Source organism: Daphnia magna, linkage group LG2 (assembly GCF_020631705.1).
Source record: "Daphnia magna isolate NIES linkage group LG2, ASM2063170v1.1, whole genome shotgun sequence".
Classification (NCBI taxonomy): Eukaryota; Metazoa; Arthropoda; class Branchiopoda; order Diplostraca; family Daphniidae; genus Daphnia; species Daphnia magna.
In genome coordinates this window covers 3153918-3181859 of record NC_059183.1, presented here as the reverse complement: position 1 = coordinate 3181859, position 27942 = coordinate 3153918, and the positions used below count along the sequence as shown (strand labels likewise).

Here is a 27942-nt window from a genome sequence, read left to right as displayed (position 1 = left end):
TTAAAATTTGAAAATGCTGCTTGATTTTTAAAAGAATGTAAACATAAATCGCCTGGAGTTGTAAGAAACAGTAGAACTTATGTATTATTTGACAGGAGAAAATTTACATAGGCAGTGTGTGACGAATAGGAGTTACAAACCACTTACAAGTGCTTGTTCTAATGTCTGGCAAATCATTATAATCACTTAATTTATGCGGCAATGCGTACATTTTCCCCTGTAAGCAATTTAAATTCCATTCACCTATTCTATTTTCAAGTTTAGAAACAATATGAGTTCCATAGGTAGATGAGGGATAAGGATAATGGAACGCATCTTCTTTTAAGGAAAATTTGGAACCAATGATGAGCAACACTTTACTTTCGGGGGATTTTCGATGATATCAGAACAGACGACTACATTTCCGTTTTTCATTAGAGCAACATTGTTAGGGAATTTGTTTGATAAAACGAAATCGCGGAACGTGATTTTTTTCTCCTTATCGGGCCCTTTTCCATTTTTGAAACTTAAAACGACCTTGTTACTAGAATTCATTTCTTGCTCTTTTCCCAACAAAAGCTGTTGTGATGAATTAATGATCATCCCATCCGAAGAAGTGGGCAAAAGATACTTCGATCTTTCTACTAATCTGTTTCTTTTCTGCTCTAAAGGTTTATTTCCCGAAGAAAGAATGTTTCTAAAGAATCTGTAGAAATTTTCGTAAGGGAAAGCACTCAAAGATTCAATTCCACAATCAAAATGAATAACGTCTTCCGGAAGATGAATAACTGCGTGTGTAGTCGGCCTGATTGGATAGCCAAAATCGATAAGTTGCTGAACAAAAAATTTCAAAACACACGATGCTCGCAAGGCATCCTCTTTTGGTACCGGGTTTGGGCTAAAACCTCCCATTAAGAGCATCGCATATTGAAGCAACATTAAGTTGTTAAATTGTTTTTCACTCAAAATGCCACTAAATACTGGAAAAAGAAAGTACATCAACAAATCTCTTAATTCATGATGCTTATACTTGTTTACGCAATTTTTAAGTGATCGAAGGTATCTGTCAAACTCAAATGGCTTGCACTTTTGAAAAGTCGCAGTCTCGAATCTATTAAAGACAAAAGATTTTTGCTTATTTTACCCTCCTTTTGAACTGATACTATTCCCTTTAGTAATCTGCCAAAACAACATGCATACATTGTATGCATCGGTTCAATGGGGAATGCAGTAACCATTGGAACATTCAATTCAACAAATGGACTTATATCGTTAACATTAGTTATGTGGTTATCTCTACTTTCATCGCTTTCACAATATGACAAAAAATCCTCATCAGTTCTTGGGGGGCGTTCAGTTCCAAAAATTGAATACTAGTTTTCGGCTCTTCTCCTGATTTCAGTGGCACTGTGGGATGATGAATGCATCGTACACCTTCCTGAATACAGCGTTCGCAGGACCAATATCCTGAATGTCCCTTTATTCGTTTAAGATACGATCGCATAGGCCAATCGGCTATGATGCACCGAATTGACACTGTAAATTGTCGACCAGCAGTAACTTGGTCATCCAGATTCGTCGGATCAAGTCGCACTAATTCTTGAATCAAAGGGGCAAGGAATTTCTTCACGTCTGGTTTTGTTTTGCAATGAGCAACGCCAATAATAACAGGTTTTCGCACTTTAAGTAAAATACGCTTGCACTTGGATAGATCAGTAGACTCACTCACTGAATGGACTATCATACAGATAGGGATGCATTCAGACTGTTCTGAATTGTCGAAAAACTGAACTCCATCCGCACTTAAATCCACCTCAAAGTGTGTCACATGACGAGAGATCAAAACTGCGTTGTCCGTGTCATCCAAGCGACGACCTTGAAGAAATGCTTTGGCCTGCTCCACTTCAACTTTCTTATCCATCTTGTAAATCTAGGAAAACGAAATAAAGGAGATCAGAAAAAAACGACTTTTTGCCAACTGTTTCATCAAATAAAAACAAAAATTACCTTGTTTCTTAAACAAAAGGGCAAAGCTTCAGGATTTGTCCTATAGATGCCAGCATACTGGAGGATATCCGCGTGTTTAAAATAGATGCCAACAGAATCACCACATAATGCGTTTTCTAGCCCAAAGTGCACGTATAGGCAATTGCCCTCGTCGTCCAAATTTATAACAGGGGGTAAAGGCATCGGTTTTCTCTTTTTTTTTCTCGTCGGTTGTTCAGTAGAGCTAGGTGTTTGTGACGATGTCAAGGTTTGTGCGCTTCTTTGATTCACTACATCTCTCCCATCTATATAAAGTAACTGCTGGCCTGTAGCTGGCAATGAGTCGTAGGCTGGAAGAGGCTGATATTCAATCAACAGTTTCAACAAGTATGTCACATGACTTTTCTTTTGATTCGTTGACACTGCAAAATGCTGTAAAATTTTCTTGAGAGTCAGTGTTTTTTCCAAATACTCTCCACCACATAAAAAATTAGCTGGCATTCCTTCAAATTCATGTGACGTATCATCTCCATCATCATCATCATCTTCACTAAACAACAGTTCAGCAATGTGTGACGTTCCACCTTCTTGTCCATAAGTATCCTGCGATGTATGGTAGCCTAATGAAGTATATGTTGTTAATAATAAATAATGTAAGGAAACGGTACTAGATTGGGTTACCATTAAGTGTAGTTGTGTTTCCTGGAACAGGTGTTGGCTTTGATGTCGATTGACATGGCTGGGTGGATATGTTTTCTTGAACTACAGACTTCGTCAACTCAAACTTTTCAAAAATCCATGGTGCTGATCTTGCTAATTTATCAAACGTAACTGGTGGGACACCTTTCATAAGCCACTCGTCGATGTACTTTCGTGCTTTTCTTTGTAAGATTTTTGAATATTCCGCTGTTACGTTACCAGCCTTCTTCTTGGGCTCACGTTTAAAGTATCCAGCAATCAACAGTATTTGATTAGTTTGAACATCACTGAACGGTAACAACTCGGACATTTGACACAACTATTCTAGTTCAAAACTGCAAAAAACCTAACTTAGCACAGAATAGGAAGAAAGAAAAACGTGACTGTCATGCGCTCCACAAAATGAAAAGCGTCTGCTACATTCCTAGGGATCATTGTGGCCACTTACGTTTGACCAACTGATTGGATTTATCTGTTTCAATTCATATTTCCTATTCTTATATCGAACTAAAATGCAGTAATTTATTAAAAATTTATTCATCAAGACTTAATGGATTTCATATCCGATTTAAATAATAAAGAAGATGCCAGATCTCTCAGTAACGGTGGCGTGCAGAAACTCCATTTTGTGACGTAGTGGCAAACTTGTGTGTTCCTAAGCCTGCTTTCGATTTCAAATTTCGTGATTTTTCTAAGTACCTAATTCGACGATTTTTCAGGTAAAATTTCACCGAAATATGTGATTTGTGCTTTAAACTTCACGTTTCAAAATTTAAATTGATTGTGAGATGACATATTTCATGTTTGATTTTTACTTTTTTCCGTCATTCGATTTTTGTGAATTTCTCACGTGGTAATCACATGTTTCACACGTGATTGCAGAACTAATCAGTTAATTAACTTCTTAATGGTTCTTTTTCAGGATAATATAGCGTTTTATATTGAAGATGGCATCCTCTGGTGACAGTGATGAACCACAAGATGATTCGTTTTCATCTGACGAAGAAACATTTCAGGTCTTTTTCTTTGAAATTTTAGAAAGATAATACTTTTGTTCACTTTACTGTAACTAATGATTTCTATCTCAGGTTGGAAGAATTCAGCAATTCTGGAAGGGAACGTACAATGAAATTTTGCCTGAAGTTGGTAGTCATCCACTTGGAGGTAACTCATCGAGTGAAGTGAAGTTTTTCATTGTTACCACACTGGAATGTGGAGAAGACCGCATACAGCGACAAGTGCACAGTATTATCCCAACTGGATGGATTTCGAGCAACATGGAATATCTACTTTATCCTCAACCCAGATTCACAGTTGGGGGTAAAAGTCCGATTGACTGGGGAGAGAAGACATTCAGAAGATTCCAAATACCATTCGAGTCGTGGATGGAATATGATATTCATGCCATTTTAAACCAAACCAAGGTTGGTAAGTTAATTAATGTATTTGTTTCTACACACCTGTTTGTACCGTAATGTTTATTTATGCAGTTAAATTTACGAAAGCAATAAAGGCCGCCAAAGCTGCAGCTAATGGTCAACCCATACTGTCAGACGCTTTTATTTCCGACAGTGATCGTATTTTGGGCAGAGGATTAAGGAAGGCAGCTCAAAAGCGTCCATTGGAAGAGAAGGTTTCCGGAAAAGGCAAGGAAAGAAGAACGAATAATAATTCTCTAATAGAGACACCATCGTCCAGCTCCAACCTCAATCCAGCTGTTGCCATCAGGACTCAAAGCTTAAGATCTTGTCAGTCGAACACCCCGTTTGATTTCGAAAATTTCCCAACGAACTTAAATGTTGGAGCTTGTGTGGGCAACATCACCACCAACTCTGAGTTGGTTTCATTGAACAACTCATCCATGCCAGTTTCGAATGCAGCTGTACCGGCGCCCCATGGTAGCAGTGGTGACGGCAGCAATATTCTTCGTCCGTCCGTTATTCCTAGTCCACAACCGCATGATGTTGGCACAAGAACTGAAGCAGCATTATGTGGAGCTATTAACAAAGCAAGTGGAATGGTCAACAATGGAGCACCTTTACCGTCTACAAGTGATTATTTTTTTTTCATTTAATTGAATGTATATATGATGTTCATGTTTATATGTCGTCTCAATTTGCAAACAGGCCACGTACAAGATGAAGAAGAGCAGAATCGGAATAATATTGATATTCAGGGTTCCAACGCTTTGCCGTCCATTTCACAAACACAAACTCGTGGACATGGGGCATATTTGAATGGCACTCAAAACAACGACGTTATAACACGTTCAACGAATATTGGTAAATTTTATTTTCGTCACTTTACTACTTCGTATTCCATTGACTATTTTGTTGTTGCTAGGTGTTGGCCATCATGACAAAGAGTTGGAAAGTCCTCCATCTTTTCCTACTTGTGATGAGTTCACGAGGTTGAATGCTGTTTACACACGTAGCTTGAACAGAAATAATGACACTCCATTGTCATGGGCAAACGGTAATTGAACCTCATTTTCGTGCTTCTCTCAAGTGTTTTTATATTATTGAAACCTTTTCGCACAGGTGGCGATCTCCTGCAATTGAATGGCTATCAGTCATCTCAGGCATTTTCATCATTCGACGTTCAGACATTGATGAGAGCCATTGAGCAAGTAGAAAAGAAGCTCGATGGGCTTGGAAGTACAGTAATCGAAAAGTTAGATTCCGTTTCTAAAAGAATGGAGGAGTCTTTCAAAAATGATTTGCCCTTAAAAGCTACCAAGCACGCCAACTACCATAGATGGATCGTGGAGTCCAACTTCGGAATTGTTTCTTGCGATACAGTAGAAAAACTCATTGCTACCAACACAGCTCTCTCGGACAAAACAATTGCAATAAGCATGGTTAGAAGCTGTTCATTTTCTTTTAAATTTCAAAATTAATTTTTTATCTTATGTTCTCCACAGGTTTTCTTCATATCTGAGCGATATAAGGCGTCCAAATCAATAGGCGCTTTTATAAACCAGGCGTATCGTTTGTTTTTATGTGACGAAACTAGTCAGAAAATGCAGTGGCGTAGTGTTGGTCGGGTCAATGACTTAAGGCCCGGACTCTCTGGTCTGATGAATATGCTTTCAGTTATAGGAGGTAAGCATCTTTTGTTTGCGCTTACATACAGCCCTTATTTCCTTCTATTTTTTTCTATTTTAGTTGCTCTCGACATTTTTAATCTTTCGCGGAACACTGCAAATGTTGATCATCGGAGGCTAATTGAAATGATTAAAAACTGCCGGAAATACAATGCCAAAAACTACAGGAAGAAGAATAATGTGCCAGGTGCCTTGGAGACGGATGCGTCAGCAGATGCTCCTCAGCTTCCAAATGCAAATGATGACAGTGACGCGGTTATTCTCTACAACTACATGACTATTCTAGAAAAAGAAGTTGTTAATTTTAGACCTCCGCCTGCTTTTGCTCGAGCACCAGATCTTTGTAATTGAAGATTCAACACCGTTTCAAACCTATTGAATTGACGTTTATTCTTTGCCAATGTCGTTCTAAAGTCAGAAAATTGTCATTTTATAATTTATTGCCTTTCGCAGTTACTCGTACTTTGGTTTTATTTAAGGTTGTTTCATTTGCAAAGACAAAACGCAATAAACGCTGATGGTTTCTCAATTCCATTTTCGTCTTTTTAACTTAATAGTAAACTATCTGAAAAAAGAAGGGGAAGCTCAGTAGTTTTAAAAAGTAGGGTACCTGGAACCATTTTTAAATTCTAGTTCATAAGTCGTAGTTACTACCAGAAAATTACCGGTTTTTCTCACCTTATTGCTCGCTGTGTTACCTCTTTTTTTCTTACGGAAGGTTGGTTTATAAATCGTAGTTACCACCAGTAAAATACCGATTTTCTTCACCTTTTTGCTCACTGTACTACCTCTCAGTATTATATGGAAGGTGGGTTCTAAAACGGTTATAAATACTAGTTTTAAACCGTTTTCCGCACGCAAACAAGCGGTTATTCACCAGGGGTAAACCACGGGGTTTTATCTTAAAACTGGTGAAAAATACCCGGGAAAAACTGGTTTTGCCCCGCAAGATATTTGCTAGGGGCAGGTTCAATTCATAGAATGTACATTTCGAAATTTTATTCAGTAAGTGAAAAGTAAACTTCGGTAAAATTCAGTTATTCACGCAATGTGTAATAGTGGAATTTGTTTTATATAAACAAAAAGTGAATCACGTTGCGGTTAATGTTGCTGAAATTCAACCTATTGTCCCTTTCCTTCGCATAGTTTTTCCACGAACTACTTGATTCGACCTTCAGCGGTTACGCTCGACAAGACCAAGGTGTCAACACGCACCTTTGGGACTACCTCCCTTTAACAAGATTCGATAACAATTTTTAATGCCGATGCCGACAAAAGGCAATTGCTGAAGCTAGGATCAAGAGGGGCGGGGGCAGATAGAGAAAAATGGTGGGCATCTTAAAAATCAATCGCATTCCATATTTCAAGCATAGTAGATCATTCGATTTTGCTCCAAGTTTATCAGTTTACCAAATTTGCTTGTTTTTCTCGTTCTACAACGGTTCGACATGGATATAGAAACGCTTCACATAGGTCGTTTTTTTAAACGATGGAAGATGTGGACGCATATGTACAGCAACTGCGACAAGTGTTTTTCTATCCTTTGGTCGTTCAAAAATGCAGTGTGTCAGCTCACAACAAAAAGGTTAGTAAACTCGACTTAAACTTACTATTTAAAAAATATCGGACGTTAACTGATTCATAAAACAGTCAGGGTCAAAGAAGGTTGACGATGAACGCTGGAAATATTATTCGGCCAAGATTCTTTGTTCGCATCATGGAAATCATCGAAACCGTTCGAAAGGATTGCGCCCTAATCAGAAAGTCTACGCATGCAATTGTCCATATACATGGTATGTCTCTTTGAATGTCCGTCAACAAAAGTACGAGGTCATTTCATGCAATCTTGAGCACGCAAACCATCCCGTTTCCGAAGAACTCATCGCTACCTACGGGGAGAAAAAGTATGTAACTTTGCTGATGAATCACAATTGAACAAAGATTAACAGATTGCTTTATATTTCAGACATCTAGATCCTGCTGCTTTAGAATACATCACTGATGCAACGTGTGACGGCGCAATCCCCTTAAAAGTACGGAAGCGCGTGTATGATGAGTTTAACGTTGTTCTCAAACCTAAGACTATACAGAACATTAAGCAGAAAGTGATCGGTAAAGACATTATGTCATTTACTTATAATTGGTATTCAATTAAAACTTGTTGCAATTTAGGACTGCCACGAGATGAATGGAAGAATACTGTAGAACTATTAGACGCCTTTCGTGAACGACCAGGAAACGTAGTTAAAATAGTTCACGACGAAGACAATGAAGTACTACAGATTTTCATCCAGTCCCAAGAGCAAAGAGAATTATTTAAGAAATTTGGTGAAGTGGTGGAGATCGACGGGACATATCAAGTGGACAAAGCCGGGGTGCCCCTCTACACCATTGTTATAGAAGATAATTTTGGCATTGGACAACCTATTTGCTACATGTTTCTCCGCGAGGAAACGATAGCTAGCATTTTCGCTGGTCTAGAGATTTTCGCCAAGGTAATCCTTTTAATGAAAACAAAAAATCTAAATTGCTAAATATCCATGAATTTCTTAGCACAACGACGTCAGCAAGACGAAAGTGGTTCTTACCGACAAGGATTGCAAAGAGATGAAGGCCGTAGAACGCATTTTCACCTCAGCGTCTTTGAAATTGTGCCTTTTCCACGCGTTGGCTGCTGTTGACAAACGTCTCGTCCAAGACAAGTTAAGCCGGAATCTCCGGGAAGAGATATACCAACAGTTCAAAGAAGCCGTCTACGCTGGATCTGAAGAGAAAATAAAAGAGGTCGAGGAATACCTGTGTGGATTAGGTAATCAAATTATTCAACTTACCGGAAATCTTTATTTTAAAAAAGGAATTTTTTAGATGAAGATGACGACGACGGCACGTACGACGGACTTGGGCATTATTTCGAAACCAATTGGTTTAATATTACAGAATATTGGGCCGTTTTTTATAGAAGAACTCTATTCATGATGGACAATCACACGACGAACAGAATCGAACGGTATTCACGTCCCTACATATAAATCAATAAATATTACTACCACTTGTCCATAAATAGGTATCATTCAACTTTAAAGAAAAACTTACGTAATCGGCAAGTAAGATTTCCCGAGCTGATACAAGTATTGCTTGACATTAGCCAAATGAGAGAGTTTGATCGAAAAAGAAAGGAAATGAGTTGAAAATTCGATTTCCGGTTCAGAAGTTGCATCCTATCCTGGAGCGGTTACGTAAAATCTATACGCCTTATGCGGTGGATCGGGTAATTGAACAATTCAAGGCGACAACTACATCCTACAGCATAATTGAGGTAACTTTAATATAAATTGTTAATGAAATAACTTAATCAACACTGTTTACTTGCCAGGATGGGAACCAATTAATCACAGCAACCAACACTGGCCGTTACACTGCTAATTTGGATTTGACTAGTTGCTCCTGTACTTTCTTCAATAATTTTGGACTTCCGTGTCGACACCTCTTATTCCTATCTGATAGAGCGGAGATTTTACTGCCAGTAGAAGATTTCAATAGGAGATGGCGCATGAGCGATGACGAGGTAAAATGAAATCAAACAAAGTTAATTATCTTATTACCTTTAATAACTTCGTTTCTGTTTATGTTTAGGACGAGGATTCACAAGACGAACACCCGGAAGCTTGGTCACCGGTCGTAATTCAACAACGAAGAAATCCAGATCGGGTCACTCGAGAAGACATGTACAGCAGAGCCCTTCAATTAGCCAAAACCTTGGCTAATGAACTTCAAAATATACCCTTGCCTGCCTTCGAGGGATACCTTCAAGTACTGGAACAGGTTATGCATCCGACGGAATGAGCCTATGCATCTAATAATTGGGGGTATGAGATCTTTTTGACAGTTAAATATTTAAATTTTACCTAATATAAAACTCTGGCAGATCCAATCGTTCAAACTCAAAGAGATCTAGTCGTTCAAGCTCCGGCAGATCCAGTCGTTCGAGCTCCGGCAGATCCAGTCGTTCAAGCTCCGGCAGATCCAGTTGTTCGAGCTACGGCAGATACAGACGCCCGAATGACATCAATCTACTTGGACCACTCTTATGGCCCAATAGAACCTCCATCAGAAGCTGCAGATGACCAGCAAAGTAGTTCTGATGAGAACCGGGAGCCAAAAAGACCAAGAGTAGAAGACGATTTGATGATGCTTATGCTCCCCAACACCAAAACTCGAGCTGGGCGACCGAGAGGAACCAGACGGCTGGATCATCATAAAAATGCCCCTAAGCCATTCGAAAAAAAAAAAGGCAGATCAAAAACTAAGTAAAATGATTGATTCCTTTTACTCACCAACACGCAATAATTATTTTTCTTTGATTGCAGTATTCCTGACTTGGTTTATCGGACGGGAAAAAGCCGAAGAAATACTTCTTTCGAAGCGCATTGTAACTGAAGAGATGGTCTTTCAGATGCCTGCGCAAGTCAGCAGTGCAGTCCAAAATCCTGAGTTAAAGTTGGAAGAATTCCGAAAGTTGTTTGATGAAGATGCATGGGCGTCAGTCCTACAAATGGGTAATAATTTAAACTGAAAATGAATAATTCCATTTTAAATACTTTGTACTTACAGTTGAAACGAAGAACAGATCAACACTTTCCACTGTCATTGCAAGAAGGAAAGCAAGAAGGATGATGGTGGAATACAGTGCAACTCTTGTCTACTCCTTTGTCACCGAAAATGTGAAAAACTGTCGCCTGGAGAAGTCATCAGAAGTAAATATTATACATGTACTTTGTGTTACAAACTGGCGAAATAAATATCCATCATTAGGGTTTTTTACAAGCTTAAGTAAATGTAATTGTTCGTTCTTCGTTGATTTGCTGTCATAACAACGTAATTAAGAATTATAAGAAATGTTTTTTTCCGATGCTACAATGCATGAATTGAAAATGAGTTAAATGACATTTCCTTACGTCGTACACATTTTACGTCTCCGCAGTTTCTCACAACAAGCTGAAAGTCTGTCAAAAATATTAAGTTATTCTATGCCTTCAATCATGTGGTATATATGGCTTTGTTAAAATTCAAGGAATATGTTAAACTATACCTCAGATAATGAATTTACAATGAGAATTTCAATTTAACCATCAAACTAAATGTTTGTAAATAATAAACAAATAAAATAAGTAAGGAAGGCCCTGCCACCAACGGCAACGGCAGTTATTCCATCGCTATCTACGGCCAACGCCGATAGATGCGGTTTTAACACTGAAATGGCAATAGCCCTCTATGGCTATTGCCATTGCGAACCGAAATGGCAATAGGGTCGACCATTGAATTCTTTCAGATGTATCTACATTGCGACATGTTCGACTGCTAAACGTTTATTGTTATGTCTGCTATTTCAACGACAAAAAAGATAGTCAAAAAACGTTTTTCCTAGTAGTAAAGTGGAAATCCTTTCGATTGACCAAGGTCCTCGAAGGAAGTCCTCCTTTTCTTCTTGTAACCAAGGTAACGCGTTTATTAACTCAAAATAAATTCTTGGGTTTATCTTGTTATTTGACGTTTGTTTCCATATTAATGCAACCTTTGTCTCAATTAAATTTATTTATGACAGAGACAGGCGAGACTAGCAAAGAAACCATGCTCAACGCAGTGAAACAGATGAAAATTGGCTATATTAGCCTAAGTAAAGTTAGTCTACAGTCAGGAATTCCACGCAACACTTTGGCTCGATATCTTCACAAGTTCTCTGCTGATGAAATTCATGGAGTTCTTCCAATAACTATATATGTTGGATATAAGACCACTAGTAGGTATTACAGTTTGCTTTTTATTATTTTTACGAGCTTACAAAACCTGTCTGGAACACTATCTGAAGAAAGTGTGTGATATCTACTTTGGTTTGACACCGACTGAATTCAGGAAGATGGCCTATGAGTTAACTGTCTACTTGGACATCATTATCCTAAGTGCAGGGCAGGAAAAAAAATCTGCTCGCAGAGACGGTGTTCTCTGATCTCGTACGAATTTTATCTCGTGTCATCTATCTCGTACCGGTACGAGATCATCGGTACGAGATTGGAGCCTCCAAGCAGTCTGTACGACATTATCGGCTCTTGACAGAAGAAATCTTCTATGTCGTAGAAGAGCCACTAATCTAAACCAACCACTCGGCATTGCTCCAAGACGCACAATGAAATTTGAGGGAAACTACCCAGCCTTATATACGGTCGCGGGGGGTGAGCGCTGCGCCACCAAGCGGGGTTCATCCCCTTTTGGTACGAGATTGTCGGTACGAGATTGTCGGTACGAGAGACTTAAGTAAGAATGATTTAATTAATAGAATATTTCATGTGTAGCTCTACGTCCGTTGTAATTTTATTCCAATTACACGCCAGGAATTGAAATGGAGCTGGGAACATAACACTTTATGTTCTCTTGTAATGGAAAAGTGTATGAAACTTCAGGTAAAAGTACTTTTGTGAACTGAAAGAGAATACATACTTGGGCAAATATCAGAACAGCCCTTGGAATTTCAAGTTAAACTATCAATATTTTATTTTATAGGAAGAATTTTTGGATCTTGTTTGTTGGCTGGGTTCTACTCTCAGAGTAGTTATGTTGGATAGCTAACATTTGGGCATAAGCAGTCGTGCTGGGAAGGAAGCTGGATCACATGATCTATAGGAAACCTAGTACACTAAATCACAATCTTCCAGCATTTTTTTGTTTCTCTTCACTTTATCAGACAGTTGCTGCAATTCCTTTAACCTTAAATCAACTCCTGGCCTTGTACACCAAATCTTTTGCTCTCACTATAGGACTACAGGTATGTACTCAAATTTGCAGTAGTTAAGGCCTTATTATCTCATTTTATTTTATTTCTTTAGTTGTAGCCATCCGACATGGATTTGTAGAAGCCTTGGAGATGTAAAACAAAACAAGAATCACAAGACAACTTCGAGTCCTATGGTAATGAACCAAAGAGAACAGTTGGTGCAATATCATGAATTGGTAATTTGATTTGAAACTTTTCATGTGATATCTAGTCTTCCTTCATTGTTTTTAACTCATAATAATAATGCCATTCTTTGTTATGTGTAGATAACGAGCTGTCATTGGAATGATTTTGGGTGACCTTAATTTGTGCTCTAATTTATGACGAACTAAGATTGATTGATTTGATGTATTACTTGTTTTCCCCACAATCATGTTTGGAAATTACTGTAATATAAATAATTATTCATTTTCCTTTCAGATTAAAACTGGCGCACTCTTTTTGTATACGAATCCTAAATGGGGCTTTTAACGATTGGCTAGTAGCCAGAAGGGTGCTCTCATGCTTCGTAAGAGTGAAATATTCCAGCGACTTTCAGAAACGTCTGTTATCAGCCAACGTCCGGAAGTAACTAGTACAACTATGGAAAACACGTTTTTTATTCCACACATAGCCAATAGATTCCACCAAATACTTTTCCCTGCTTTTCAACGTTTCAACACCATGATTACTACTTTTGAAACCGTCACTGCTCTGGAAGTTCCGAGGTTATCTTTAAAATTGTGTCCTAATAGACGTTTATTTGTTAACGGAATCTTTTAATTCCAGGTGAATCACTTTCAACCCTCCAGAGCGATTCATTGAGCGCTATTTTACATGCATTTCTATACGGATACGGCTATGAGAAAATTTCAGGAAATATGGGCTGTATATAAAATCTAATAACTTTAAAACTAATTCCCCTACTAATTCCCCTACTAATTGTAGAAGAGAATTAGCTTTTTAATATAAGACAAAAACGGAAGAGGAGGGGATTATAGATAACTAACAGCAGTGATTTTCGCTAAAGCCGTTTCCCCGTAAGCTCTGTGTTAAACTTGGAAGCGGTTTTTGGGTAGTAAAAAGGGAGACGGAACTCATTTTTCGTGTGGTTTTTCATCATTTTACAAGTTAGGGAAATAAAATTTGGCATGCATGTAGACCAATTAGTATTAAACATAGTCATTTTTTAAAATTTCGATTTTTTTGTATTTAATGAGACTAAATTACAATACAAAAATACACATATTTTATAATTGAAATTAATCATACTAAATACTAAAATTTCGAGGGAGGGGTTTAGGAGAACATGGCCTAAATTAATATTTATAAAGCTCATGTAGAAAACAAAACTTTGCAATTTGTTTTAGGTTAAAATGCTATTCCGACCAGACTATAATATATACAATCCGATTGACAACATTCCTATACTATCCCCAGCGCATAGAGGAAAGAGAGCTAATCACCAAGATCATTAGCACCCTCCCGTTTGACTAGAAAACTTTTGTCTCTTCATGGTGACATGTGGCAACAGGAAAACAAACATTATTTAACCTCACCGCCATCATATTAGAAGAGGAGAGAGAGATAACGAAATGGAGGCCAAAGACAAGTGATAGCAAGGATTCTGCATTTCTCGCTCAAAAGCATGACGAATCCCAGAGATCCTCGGGTCGTTATCAGAAACGTAATTATATAATATAGTTATCATGATTCAATTTATCTAAAGGTCTTAATATTGTCGCGGTTATTGAGGCCCCATGGACTAATTGTCACGTCCGGCACTCCTGTATCGGCTATTGACCGCAACTCTACCTGAGATGTCCGGCAGTCTTGTCAGCCGATATTTCTCCCGGTAGCTGCTGTCTACGTTAGTGCATAAATACTTGTGTGTGTCCCTTGCTGTGCCCTTAGTCTAGTTGTAACTGTTTGTTAGTACTGTGTGTGTGTGAGCGCATGGACAGTGAATGCAATCTTAATCGCTACTTGAGTCTCAGCATTATTCCTCCGTGCTATAATATTCTCAAACAATTAAAGAAAGAGGAAGGGGAAAGAACCACTCTCAACACCCCAAAGGTCTGAGTCAAAAAAGTGGACAAGACCGGAACAAAGGAGACAAACCTATACAACATAACCTAACAACAAACATATTGTTTTACAAAGCAACACCATCTTCCTCATCAACAAGGTTTTTACCTTTTATTATTGTGAACGTGACTACAGTGAATGTTGAAGATTGTGATGCTTTAGAGATTGCTTTCCGGTCAAAGCTTTCCACTTTTCATATCCGTGGATGGAACATGCACTGCTCGTATGTAAGGCATATAGGTTAGAAAGTTCACTTTATAGTTGTAAAATGTCACAGTTACAAAAGCGAAAATATAAAATTATTGTGTGATCAAGGTAGAGAGTGCGCCGAGATAAAAAATTTGTTGATAATCATTTACATGTAACATATTATGAAGGTTCTGTTGATCACTCAACTGTTAATGTGGAAGACGCAAATGTACCAATCATTACAGATGACGTAGCTGATGAGATAAATGTTTTTAAGAAGAACGAGATTCCGTCTGAAATGGTTGAGTCCGACGGCTTTCTTTTGCTTCATCCTGCTATTAGATTTTTGTCTTGCAAAGAAAATGTAAGCCAAGGTTGACTAGGTAAATAGTCTGTTGGTGTTATTCATCTGGAAGTCCATAACCATTTACAGAGACAAATTTTTAACTTTCAATGTTAATAATCTGCAACCTTTGAAAGAGGAATGTATACGACTTGGTTCCCTTGAAATGTTTAATATATTATATAGCCTACTATAATTTCATGCTATTTAATTTTAAAAAATTTTAAATTTTAAATGTAACAATAAATAAAGATATCAATAACATACTTTATGAGTAAATATATTGTCAAACGATTTGTATTTGATCAAACACAAATGAATACAACAAGTGATAACTTAAATCTAAACAATGGTTTTACTTTTAAAAAAAAGGGGGATAACTATTACCAAAAGCTGAAGAAGCGTCTGAAGACCTCTAGGGAAACCAGGAAACTCCTCTAACGGAGCCCAGTTCCGGGAGCTCACCCGATGGAGACTCATCTAACGCAGATTCGGGGCAGCGTTTATACCGTCAAGCGAATTACTTCCCTTCCGGACTGCGTATCTTCGTATCTTCCTTGGTGTTAGATCTGTGAAACAATCTAAGAACATACTCTTCTCAAGGGGTCTTTATTACTCGTCTTTTGGCAGAACACCCGATACACTCAATACCAAGAAATCTGGGCAATCGCGTACATTCAGGCCCTGTCAAGCCAGGCATGGATGCCACAACTCCTTTCTTCTTAGACTTTTACACCGTATCACAATTACAGCAATGAACAGTAGTTAATAAATCAAGAACAAAATCTTGCAAATGGGAAGGCAATTTGCGGATTCTACTGGACGGTTTTCGTGGGGGGGTACGTTGATCAGGAGTGGGTTGAACTGTAGGAGTAGCCTCCGAATTAGTGGGCTCCATGGGCTGTGATGAAGTGACGGCTACAGTGGGTTGGCTTGCGTTTTGAATGGTTTTAACTGGGGCTTCTGGTGCTGGAAGTGTTGAGGTTTTCGCTTCCTCTTGACGCCTCTCGTTGGCAACTGTCCTGGGTAGCAGTTGGTTTGTATGCCGCTTCAACAGCTGGTCTCCTACTTGAACGGCGAAAAGGTAGCTACCGAGGCTCTGTTGGACGTTGCCTTCCAGCCACTTGTTTTTTCCTGGCCGCAGATCTTGTGCCAACACCAATTCGCCTATTTTAAATTTGGCCGGGATTTCTTCCTTCGGCGGTGGATTTTGTGGCGTCCGGATGAGGTCAAGGCGTCCTCTCGTTTTACGCCCCAATAAAATTTCTCCTGGTGTTTTTCCGGTGGATTTGTGAGGTGTGTTTCTGTAGGAGGTTAGAAACCTTACCAGTATTTCGTCCAACGTACCCTGCTGGTCCTTCATTTTCTTCAGAGCTTTCTTCACGGACTGTCCAAGCCAATCCGTTGCTTTGGGTGGTTACAGGTTATAGGTAATGGTCTTCAGGGTGGTTATAGTTGTTGCTGATGTTATTTGCGGAAGTCTGAATGTTTCAGGCCATTTCGACGTGGCATCCATTAGTACAAACAAATAGTTTCCACTCGGAAGCGGACCAGCGAAGTCAGACAAAATAAATTATTTACGTGTTCCTGTTAAAATGACATCAATCATGGTCCCAGCTTTGTATCCTTTTAAGTTCACCGCCTCATTCATTTGGTCAACTATGTTCAGAGACACGGCTGACTGGATGATATTAAGTGGCTCTCTATTTGAGAATAAGCTCAAATTAATAAAAAATTTATTAAGGAAAAGTGGGTTGCCACTGCAGCAAATAGTTAGACGTTAAGACGACATTAAAAAGTAAAATTAAAAAAACATCTCGATAGTAGTTCACTTCAGTTACAGGAATTCCACCGTTCAGCCCCATTAAGAACTCTATCAACCCAATAACAACTTTTATCCCGTCGTTTTTTCGCCTAGGCGGAAGGCAGACCCCCAACCTCTTTTGCTACATACATAATTTTTATATAGACCGCTTAAGGGAACACATTTTGGTAAAATTCTAGTTTACCAGAGCGATTTTTACGATAATTTTTCATCTATATTACAATATTATTGTATGTTAAACAAAAAAATCATTTACAATACTTTGTGTTTAACAGACAAACTAAACGGGGTAGCTCGATTAAAAAGTGGGCTTCTGGGAGAGTGAGTAAGTTATGTAAATGAAAATACGTATTTTAGAATAAAAAATGGTTTTACGTTATAACGAGCGAGTTTTTAACATTATTTTGTTTATTCTACACCATTATTTTACTTCAATGAAATAATACTCATGACAATAATTTATGTATGACGCTGATTATCGAAGTACCTAGTAAAACAGTTGAATTTTTAACACTAAACTGCCATCTATCGACAAATGAGTTTCTGTGTGGAGTGAAACACCACACTACCAAGAGGCACTCCCACCGGATGGAAAATAACTTTTTCGCACCGGCCGCCACGACCCAAAACCCCCGTTTTTTAGTATAGTAACCACCGCAATAGGGTACCCCTTTTCTGATAGGGAAAATAGCCATAGTGGAGGAACCAGGGGTCTATGACTCTGGAAAAAGGTAAAATATGTGACGTCATTTTTTTAAAATTTGGAAACGCTAGAATATTGCAAGCAGTAGCAACTGCATCTCGTTCAGGGGCCTTTACGCTACCAGGCAAATATCGCCCACAAATTCTGGTAGCGTTCAGGCCCCTGTTTCAAATTTACAGCCAGAGATAGGCTAATCTATTTTCCAGATTAGAGTAGCTAGCTTGCTGCATTTAGTTGCCCACTGTTTGACAGAGGATTTGACGAAAAATTTCCATTTTATTAATTTTACCATTTACATGCCGTGTTTTTAGATTACTTTACAATGGAAAGGGCGCTGATAAATTCAAAAAAAGAAAAGGCATTAAAGAAAAGAAGAGAAAGGCAAGGTTTTAAACATGGGATGGTGATTGGGAAAAAAATAAAGCCAAAGGTAACCTTAAAAAAATGATGAGGAATACTTCTCTGAACAAAGGAGTTTCTTCCAGTGATTGTTTTGAAGAGAGGAACACAATTTTCCCCCCAACATTTCCTGACGTTTGTCAATGTACAGGTAAAATATCCAAATTTATAGTCTAGCAAACCAATCTTTTATATTTTTTTCAGACTTCGATGAGTCTATACTGCAAAACCACAAAGAAAACTTGCAAGCGAAGAAAAATGAAAGCCAATGGCTCCGTAATATAAATATGGCGGAACAAGTTTGGCAATTATTTCTTTCTCAACGGTGTTTTTTGTAAAACGGTATAAAAGGAGCTGTAATAGGCCTAATTAATACACACAATTTTCCACCGACTTTCCTGCCTGGTCTATTCATTGGTAATATCACTGTTTAAAATCCATTACTTGTTTCGCTTTGCTTGCTGTTCGCCGTCTGCCTTTGCCGCCTTTGTTGTATGTGCTGCCTTCGCTGCCATTGCCGCCTTGCTACCGTTCCTCAGGCCGCCACCGAACATCTAGCAGGAATTATCCAGTCATCCGCACCTAAGAAGAAAACCAAGCATTAGTAATTTATAAAATTAATACTCTCTACTTTTCTTGTGTCTTTAGTTATCGCTGTTGTGTCGCGGCAATAACCGCCATTGTATTCCGTTCTTTACGGCAAATTCTTCTCTTTATACGCTGACACCCGATAAGGTGTTAGGCCAGAAATACAAAAAGACTCAGACGCTGGCACTCCGGTGCTAGGCCTAGAAATACATACAAAAAGATACGCTGACACTTCAGTGTTAGGCCTAGAAAATAATAATATAAAAATACACAGAAAAATACTTACCTGAGTCGGCAGTCTCCTACACTAAATCTACAAAGATTTAATCAGCGTGGCTCTATCCATGAGCATGTCCACAACTCTTTACCATTTTTGGTTGGTTGTTGCTCAGACTGCGAGAAGTTTGTTGACAAATGTATTCGCTGTGAAAGTTGCAGAAGAAACCTGTGTAGCAGTTGTGACTTAATTACTCACCGTAAAATGGTGTTTAAACCAGAACTTCTTTACTACCTCATCGTTTTCTCGGAAATCATAGAAAAAAGTAAGACCACAATCTTTCCAAAGTTTATCAATATTTGATTGTAATTCTTTTTTTATAGATGTCACAGTTCCGGGTTTTTGCCCTGAGAACTGCCCCAAAGGTGAAGCTTTGAGTACTCTTATGCCAAAAATTGGCTGTAAAACCATAGCCGTAGTTACTACTGAAGGTTCTTAAGAATTCAAGGCACTTAAACGGATTATTTTTTTACTTTTATTGATTAAGGTCGATTTAATATTACATCGGCTGCATTTGGATGTAAAAGTTGTTTATGTATCTTTGAAGCAAAGGCCGAAGATTATATTGAATCAGGGTTTTGGCCTGCATCGCCAGACGAGGACAGCTTTTACCTATTCTGTCGTGACTTCCTCCGACAATGGTTCCATCTGCAACATAAGTCGGCTAGTATTTCCAGAGCAGCTAATATTGGAGCTGCCTTAGAGGCTTCGAATGAGCATCATCGAATATCCGTTATTAATGAAACACACTTCGTTATGGCGTCTGCTGAGTTCGAGTATCACCGTTTCTGGATGGAGACGGACATCCAACGGGCGGATTATATGACCTATAAGGCTTGTGGAGAAATACCTCTCGCCTCCCACTGCGACGGTTATATGAAATGTTATCGGTATGCTACTGCACGAGAGTGAGTTTTCGTAGTTTGTTTCATTTGAATTATAACTGTTTTAAATTGAGATATTTTTTAGTCATGGTGGAAAATCCCTTTTTGAAGGAGTAGCCTTTGCTACCGATGAGGAAGTGGCAGCATTTACAGCAGAAATAAATCAACATATTCCGCAGGTAAGTAGCGTAACAAATACTTTCATTGGAATGCAATTTGTATTGTATTTTTTTCTAAATAGTTAATGGGAAATGGAATGTGTGGTGGATCAACTTGTCAAGCCGCAAAACTGGATTCTTCTGGCAATTACAATCGGCTAGACGAGACGGGAATGATAAGTACCGTTTGTCGTCCCGGCAGTACCATCAAAGTAGCAAATATGTACAAAGGCGAAACCAACCGATTGGTTGCCTTTTTGCATAAGGTAGTTCTGCAGATGGGATGCTACTTCTTCTGTTACGATGTGATTTGTAAATATTGGCTTTTTGCGCAAAAGCTAACCAGGCTGGCAAAGGAAGGCTGCTTTTCTTCGAAGTTAAACACTCTCTTGGTTAACTTTACAAAAAAAAGCCGTTTTTATCAACATTCCACGGAAAAGCCAATCAGTGGGCATGTCAGGTATTATGCTGTACTACGTACATAGACCGATTTAACGTAATAATTGATTTTCCGTTGTAGGTCTTGTGGTCTGGCCATTTAATGGATCATGCCGCCGCCACGTTAGGTGAGGAACAAGAACAGACCTTTGCAAAAATGTCCCGTTACTGTTCGTCAACCAAGCGAATGTCAAAAGCTCGTAAGTGAATTTGTTCAATTAGGAGATTTCTTTTTAAAATTTGTCTTTCTGGTTAGATCGAATAGATCACCTTTCGAAAGCAATTGTGTACAAAAATTCTCGTAAAGAGAAGAAGATGGTTTCTACCCTAATTCAACGTTTAAAAACGGTAATTATATTTGAATTCACAACGACCAGTTCTAATAAAAACCATAACTTTAACAGGCAGACATTAAAGAACTTAGCCAACACTTGGCAATTGATAGCTCACACCAAGAGCTTTCGATTATCGTAAAAAAATCTAAATATTAATATAGAAAGAAATCCTATCATGATGAAAAAATTTCTGTTTTATCGGCTAGACCGAGTTATGCGTTACAGCGAAAAAACGGAATTTTTTTTTCATCGTGATAGGATTTCTTTCCGTATTTCAAAATAATCTTCCCCATAAATAGAGTATTTGTATCCTGGCTAAGTTCTTTAATGTCACTTTCCAGTGCACATTTGGTCTTCAACATCTGTTGCAAAAAAGTGCACATTTCGTGTTTTGTTTGACACACTTCTTCTTTGAAACGTTTAGTTAGAATCCAGGTGTTAATCATCATCATATCTTCAGAAATACAGGTATATCCATGTGTTTCCCATGGAAAAACGCCACTTGAAACACACTCTTCTGTCAAATTTAGATTACTCCTTTCATTGAGTATTATCAGTAGCTCAGCTGCAAAATTTCAACGCAGAACGTTTTTTCCTCAGTGGGTTCCTTTTTTTGCACCCATCTGTAAAACAACAGGTATCATATGTTAAATAAAAATGCTTAAAATAAATAACTAAGACCTGCAAAGCGCATTTCCCGTTGTTTTATATTCTTAATGGTGGCACTTATGCCTTCCAGGTCACGCCGTATATTGTTAAGAAGCACAACGCAAAAAACTTTAGAAATGAACGAATTTGCATTTGCCAGAGCCTAGAAACAATGCTTTGTTTCAGAAAACAGAGAGCTCACCGACCGTAGCTCTGATTCTGACTCTCCAACGGCAACTGGCGCTAAATCTGCAAGACGGTGCCTTTTATACGAGTTCAAGAGGGCAGGGTAGGTCAGAGGCGGAGCCAAACAGGTCAAGGTGGGGAATAATTTCTACATTTAGTGCAAGCCTGCGCATTCTGGCGGTCAATTTAACAACTTAATATAATACTTTTTACATTTCATAACACTCGACCATCCTCGCGGTTGATCCATTGCAGTATTTCGGTTACTGAACTTTGCTAAGGATCTATTTTTACACTGATTTGGATCACAGTTACAGCGTTTGTTACACTGCCTATGGTTTTGGGTGCATACGCACCCTCTACAGGAGGTCGATTTGCAACCGCAGCTTGATCGCATAGACAGTTTTTTTAGACTCTGTTTTGTCTAATGTGATCTGAAACTGGTACCTTGAGACACAAATGTGTCGATTAAGGATCGAAACCTGGGCTGTAAGACACTAGATGTGTCAATTATACCTGAGTTGGATTTACTTAAAACACAAGATGTGTCAATTACGACTTTGGAACTTGTCTTTCGAGACACAAATGTGTCGATTAAGACCGACACGAGGCTGTTAAGACACAAAATGCGTCAATTAAATGCTGTAACCGGTTTATTAAGGCACGAGATATGATACAATATAACTGGGTTAAGACACAAGACGTGTCATTTATGACAATTGAATTTTCTTTTATAAACTTTTTTTAGCTTGTAATCAAACTGGGATAAATATAATGATATATCAGTCAACAAAATATACCTCCATCCGAATCCTCTCTATTTCTTCTTCCTCTTCTTGTTTCTTCTTCGCCGCCTCCGAAATTCTTAATCTTTCACACCTCTCCTTCGCTCTTCTTTCTTCTCTCTGTGCGATGCTCTCTTCCTTCTCTTTCCAAATCGGTAGCATATATTTCACATGCCCATGTAGTTTTCGTTTCTTTCTTTCAGTTCTTTCTCTTCTCTGTCTCTCTTTTCCTCTCTTGGATCTTTCTCTCCCCTTCTTTCTCTCCTCTCTCTCTCTTTCACTTCTCTTTCTTTCGCCTCTCGGGTCTTCCTCTCATCAATGGCCTTTTGTCGGACAGCTTGTTCGAATTCCCTTTCTCTTCGTCTTTGAATGAATTTGCGTGATCTCTTTTCTTCGCTTGGGAAGTGGTTTGCAGAATGACAGCTGTTATCCGATCTTCCTGGTTCTTTGATTGGTGCTGGTGGATTGGGAGAATTCTGTTTTCTGTAGCTCCTATCTTCTTTGATTGGTGTTGGTGGATTGGGGGCGGCGAACGGGCCAATGGTTGCGATAGGTCGAAGCGGAAGATCGGCGGAAGTGAACACCACCGACCTTTCGGAGACGGTGGGGATTGATGGGGTTAATAATGCAGCTGTTGCAGCCTCTCGCTTCTTTCGTTCCTTCTCGTAGTTGTATCGATTTCGTCACGTTTTCTGTCCTTCTGTCAGCTTTTTCTTCTTCTTCTACTTCCCTCCTGTTTCAGGATTAGGCACCAAGCTTGCAGAGATAAAGAGAATGGGTTAAATTGTGACCACAGGGATGCACTAAACTGGCCAGTTAGTTTTGTTACCTTTATCTGAAAATATAAAGATAAAGTGACTGCTTAACACAATAAACTATAAGCTTACTGGAAAGAGCGGTTTTTGCATATTCCTCAAGGACATTTTTAATATTGGGTAAGTCTTCCTCTTTAAGTTCACGAGTTGTTAACAAATCCTGCACTTTTTTCTCGAGATATGGGATCTTTTTTTCTGCCTGTTAAAGTTATGGTCTTTATTAGAACTGGTCGTTGTGAATTTAAATATAATTACCGTTTTTAAACGTTGAATTAGGGTAGAAACCATCTTCTTCTCTTTACGAGCATTTTCGTACAGAATTGCTTTTGAAAGGTGATCTATTCGATCTAACCAGCAAGACAAATTTTAAAAAGAAATTTCCTAATTGAACCAATACACTTACGAGCTTTTGACATTCGCTTGGTTGACGAACAGTAACGGGACATTTTTGCAAAGGTCTGTTCTTGTTCCTCACCTAACGTGGCGGCGGCATGATCCATTAAATGGCCAGACCACAAAACCTACAACGGTAAATCAATTATTACGTTAAATCGGTCTATGTACGTAGTACAGCATAATACCTGGCATGCCCACTGATTGGCTTTTCCGTGGAATGTTGATGAAAACGGACGCATTTTTTTTGTAAAGTTAACCAAGAGAGTGTTTAACTTCGAAGAGAAACAGCCTTCCTTTGCCAGCCTGGTTAGCTTTTGCGCAAAAAGCCAATATTTACAAATCACATCGTAACAGAAGAAGTAGCATCCCATCTGCAGAACTACCTTATGCAAAAAGGCAACCAATCGGTAGGTTTCGCCTTTGTACATATTTTCTACTTTGATGGTACTGCCGGGACGACAAATGGTACTTATCATTCCCGTCTCGTCTAGCCGATTGAAATTGCCAGAAGAATCCAGTTTTGTGGCTTGACAAGTTGATCCAACACACATTTCATTTCCCATTATTGATTTAGAAAAAAATACAATACAAATTGCATTCCAATGAAAGTATTTGTTACGCTACTTACCTGCGGAATATGTTGATTTATTTCTGCTGTAAATGCTGCCACTTCCTCATCGGTAGCAAAGGCTACTCCTTCAAAAAGGGATTTTCCACCATGACTAAAAAATATCTCAATTTAAAACAGTTATAATTCAAATGAAACAAACTACGAACTCAATAGTCAACTTTACTTTCATGATTCTTAGTGAAATAAATCCACCCCCACTAAACTTAAACTAACCTTAAATCCCGAAGGTGCCCAAGGGGCTTTATTGTTTTAGTTGTATTTAATGTACTATATTGTTTTCTAATTTTTTATAATTTTCATCATTTTTTATTACGTAGCGTTACATTATATCTTTACATTTATATTAGTATAACAAATTTTTATATTAATACTACTTTATTCCCACTTGGTTTACCAAGAGGGTCTAGACACCCTTTATTTCCCAACCTCCATTTCCATTTTTCCTTTTTTTTTAAGTTACAATTTACGTCTGAAATAGTTGACATAAATTCACACCGTAAACAGGGAAAGGTGGGCGTTCAAATTCTTAAAAGGTAATATTTTTTTGCCTTTTTAAAAATCCCTAAATAGTGTTCACGGGTCGTAGTTTATGTGGGAAAGGGGCGGAGCTTGTCGAGTCTTTTTTTAGTATTCGGGACGATACCGTCCAAATGGCTCAAAAAACCATGACCGTGCCCCCCAGGTGATGACCGCCTATCGAATTTCTATCTAAATAATTTATCAAAATATTTTTTTTTGTCCCGGAAAGAATGCGCGTTTTGAAAATGAGGCGAAAAACAGACGTGTTTCATGGGTGGTGAGTAGAAAGCGTTAATCGTCTTGATCGATACGATTGTTAACATCTGCCGCAATGAAAATTGCCAAATTATCGTTGAACGCAAAAGATCGATTTGTTTTTTTCCATCGATCTTTTCCCATTTTTTGAATTTTAGACTTTGAGACTCAATTTTTCAGTGGTAAGTTTGGGACTTAATTTTTGTAGCAAGTTTTGAGACTATTTTAATTGGGTTTTAAAAAAATATTTAAAAATAATAATAAATAATAGTTTTAAAAATCATTCTTAATGGTTAATAAATGGTTGTGTTCATTATTACTTTTGAGATCGAAGCTTTAGAAATTGATCTCTTCCCATTTTTTGAAAGTATTTTGATCGACGGGCCAGGCGATCAAAACATTTTGTTTCCAGCTCGCTCCACCAAGTGGGACCTGCAGCTGGCTGCATGTTTATTATTAATGTACTAACTAAAAAAACCCATAACTAATGCCCCATTATATTTTTTTAATTGTTAAAAAAATTATTTTTTATAGTATATTCTTCATATATTATGTTACGTTACGTCATTTGTTTACATTTACGTTATTATACTTAATTTATAGAGTAAATATTCTTTATAAGTTAAGTACCCACCCAAAATCCGTTATTTTTATCGAGCTGTCCTGTTAGGTTTGTTTTATTATTTCAATTTATTGTAATAAATGAGTAAAAATATTTTTAAAAAATGTGTGTTACATTATTATATTTCATTTAAATAGTACATATTCATTATTAGTTATGGAATCGAGCCGCCCCGTTAAGTACTTTTTTTTCAATTTGTTATAATAAAGTAGGAAAATAACGTAAAAAAATTGTGTAAATTAAGCTTTGCTAAACTAGACTTTTATCATGTGGGTAAAAGTCTAGTTGCAGATTTTTAGTTTGAGCTTAACCACATTTTAAGTGCTGTCACTCAATTGCAGAAACTGCCCCTTATGTTTGTATGTATAGGCATGGCAGGACTTATGCCTCTTTGGAACAGGTTGTAGAGCCATACTAATGTAAAGAACAGTCAGCCTCGTTCCTTTTTTCCTGCTGACTGATAATGAATAACTGATAATGACTGAAATACTGCCATTTAGTGTTATTTATTTAACATTGAATTAGCAATTATTAATAATCAATAATAGTTAAGTGTTTTAGGTTTATTTTTCAATGGAGAAAGACGAAATTTGAACTGGCGACAAAAAATGATGGCCACCGTCGTGCTCTTTCACGATTAGTTCATTCATATTTACATATTCCTAATCTAAAACTATGTTTAATGACGTTGTTCTAAGTGTCATCGTGTTCTTCGTTATAAGAGGATCTCGAAAAGTACACTGTTTATTATTTTAAGTGAAGCAAATTATCCGAACGGTTGTACGAAAGGTTGGGTGTGTATCTACGTCATTTCCCCTCCCTCCCCCAAAGTTGGCAAAATTGAATAATTTATTGCATCCAAACGAAAGGTTCAATCATTATGAATTTTATGGCAATCGATAGCTCTCACCAAGAGCTTTCGATTTCCGTTAAAAAATTAAAAAGTTAATATGGAAAAAAATCCTATCATGATGAAAAAATTTCCGTTTTGATGCCGGAGAAATAGGACCCAGACAAATAGGACCCGGAGAAATAATACCCAAAAATAGGCCATGGAGTAATAGGACCCGGTGAAATAGGACCTCTTTTTCTGACTTTCTTTTTAGGGTCCTATTTCTCCGCTAGATGGGTCCTATTTCTCCCTCCCGTCATTAATGGCTGCCTGCTGAAACATGCAGAGTTTAACAAGCCTTTTGGAAAATGCTTTATAGTCTGGTTGATGTAGAGTTAAACTTTCACAAAGCAAGTTTAGTAAAAATTAAACGAAAGCCGTTTTAGGCTTTCGTTTCACACTTGCAAAACAGGAAATAAATAGTTGTATCGCGTTAAGCCAAAATGCAGATTTAAATGGCAAAAATGATTAGATCTTGATTTCATCTTCATTCCTTGGACTTCATTCTCCTCATGAAGTCTTTCCAAATTCTTTCTTACAGTTTGAATCCTACCCCATCTCTTTCCACAAGTCCATTTTGCTCCCGTTGGCCTTGTCTTCCTAAATATATTTTCTGCAGTAAGTTGCTAATCATGCAAAAATGAAATATTAATTAATACACGTAATCCCACATAACACAATGCAGTCCGTCGGATGTCCGACAGATGTCGGGGTCTGATGTTGCCCATTATAATTAATTAATTAATTATTATAACGAAGGGCACAGTTTTTCGATAACAACGGCTTCCACTACCCATATTTGTTGTGGAATAAAAAATGGGCAATCTATTTCACATTTAACTAGTTTTTCTACATACTGTCGTTTGTCTTTTTCATCAAGTCCCTGTGCATAGTCACTTAATTCAAAGATTGTTATTATGGGCTCCCTTATCAGCCCGCCAGTTTCCTCTACAACATCCATTTGTCTGCTACAGAAAGTAAACACGTCTACAAAAGAATTAATAATAAATAAAGTACAGTCTATATCGAGGTCAAATAAAAATTACAAGATTACCTGATAACGAAGGAATTTCGTAATTCAATTATGAATGGAACGGAAGATAATTTCAATGGAAAACATCTAAACTAAGACTACAACGAGCGAAACTCCGTAAGCCGCCATGCAAGAACTGTTACTAGTTCGTGTCCAATTTTTTTCACAATTTTATCGAACTGGCAACTTCGGACGTTAGCCAACTCTATAGAGAAGAAAACAATATTTTAAAAGTGAAATGGTTGGTTTTCCCCTAAGACGCTGTAGACAGCGTACCACAGATTGGACACAAATTTGATTTTCGCATTTGCGGAGAATGCGCAACGTAGGATGTCCAACTGATCCATAAAGGAAAAAA

At 37.9% G+C, this 27942-nt stretch overlaps 3 protein-coding genes, 2 long non-coding RNA genes and 1 pseudogene across 6 annotated transcripts; 2 read left to right on the top strand and 4 right to left on the bottom strand.

The window, feature by feature from the left end:
* Positions 1–55: 55 nt before the first annotated feature.
* LOC123469779 lies at positions 56–1217 on the bottom strand (annotated as a pseudogene).
* A 44-nt stretch (positions 1218–1261) lies between these two features.
* On the bottom strand, positions 1262–3062 carry LOC123469778. 2 transcript variants are annotated; one of them, XM_045169070.1, is made up of 4 exons: positions 2647–3062; positions 2078–2585; positions 1987–2038; positions 1262–1909 (listed from the first exon to the last, which is right to left on the bottom strand). In XM_045169070.1, exons 1-4 carry the CDS (start codon positions 2972–2974, stop codon positions 1262–1264), a joined length of 1536 nt encoding a protein of 511 aa, XP_045025005.1. In that variant the 5' UTR covers positions 2975–3062. The 2 variants fall into 2 exon arrangements, with proteins under 2 accessions (XP_045025005.1, XP_045025004.1); XM_045169069.1 differs by having other exon boundaries at positions 1987–2585.
* Positions 3063–3115: 53 nt separating this feature from the next.
* LOC123469777 lies at positions 3116–6718 on the top strand. The gene is made up of 9 exons (XM_045169068.1): positions 3116–3383; positions 3587–3680; positions 3753–4092; positions 4155–4715; positions 4791–4946; positions 5008–5139; positions 5205–5524; positions 5588–5768; positions 5832–6718. Exons 2-9 carry the CDS (start codon positions 3612–3614, stop codon positions 6119–6121), a joined length of 2049 nt encoding a protein of 682 aa, XP_045025003.1. The 5' UTR covers positions 3116–3383; positions 3587–3611; the 3' UTR covers positions 6122–6718.
* Positions 6719–8372: 1654 nt separating this feature from the next.
* LOC123469986 lies at positions 8373–8940 on the bottom strand. Its single transcript, XR_006643327.1, has 3 exons — positions 8864–8940; positions 8602–8789; positions 8373–8534 (listed from the first exon to the last, which is right to left on the bottom strand). It is a non-coding gene; the product is annotated as an uncharacterized LOC123469986 (long non-coding RNA).
* Positions 8941–9320: 380 nt separating this feature from the next.
* On the top strand, positions 9321–10081 carry LOC116917454. Its single transcript, XM_045168706.1, has 3 exons — positions 9321–9335; positions 9404–9597; positions 9718–10081. Exons 1-3 carry the CDS (start codon positions 9321–9323, stop codon positions 10079–10081), a joined length of 573 nt encoding a protein of 190 aa, XP_045024641.1.
* A 16308-nt stretch (positions 10082–26389) lies between these two features.
* Positions 26390–27715, bottom strand: LOC123469727. Its single transcript, XR_006643038.1, has 2 exons — positions 27606–27715; positions 26390–27538 (listed from the first exon to the last, which is right to left on the bottom strand). It is a non-coding gene; the product is annotated as an uncharacterized LOC123469727 (long non-coding RNA).
* Between the last annotated feature and the right edge of the window lie 227 nt (positions 27716–27942).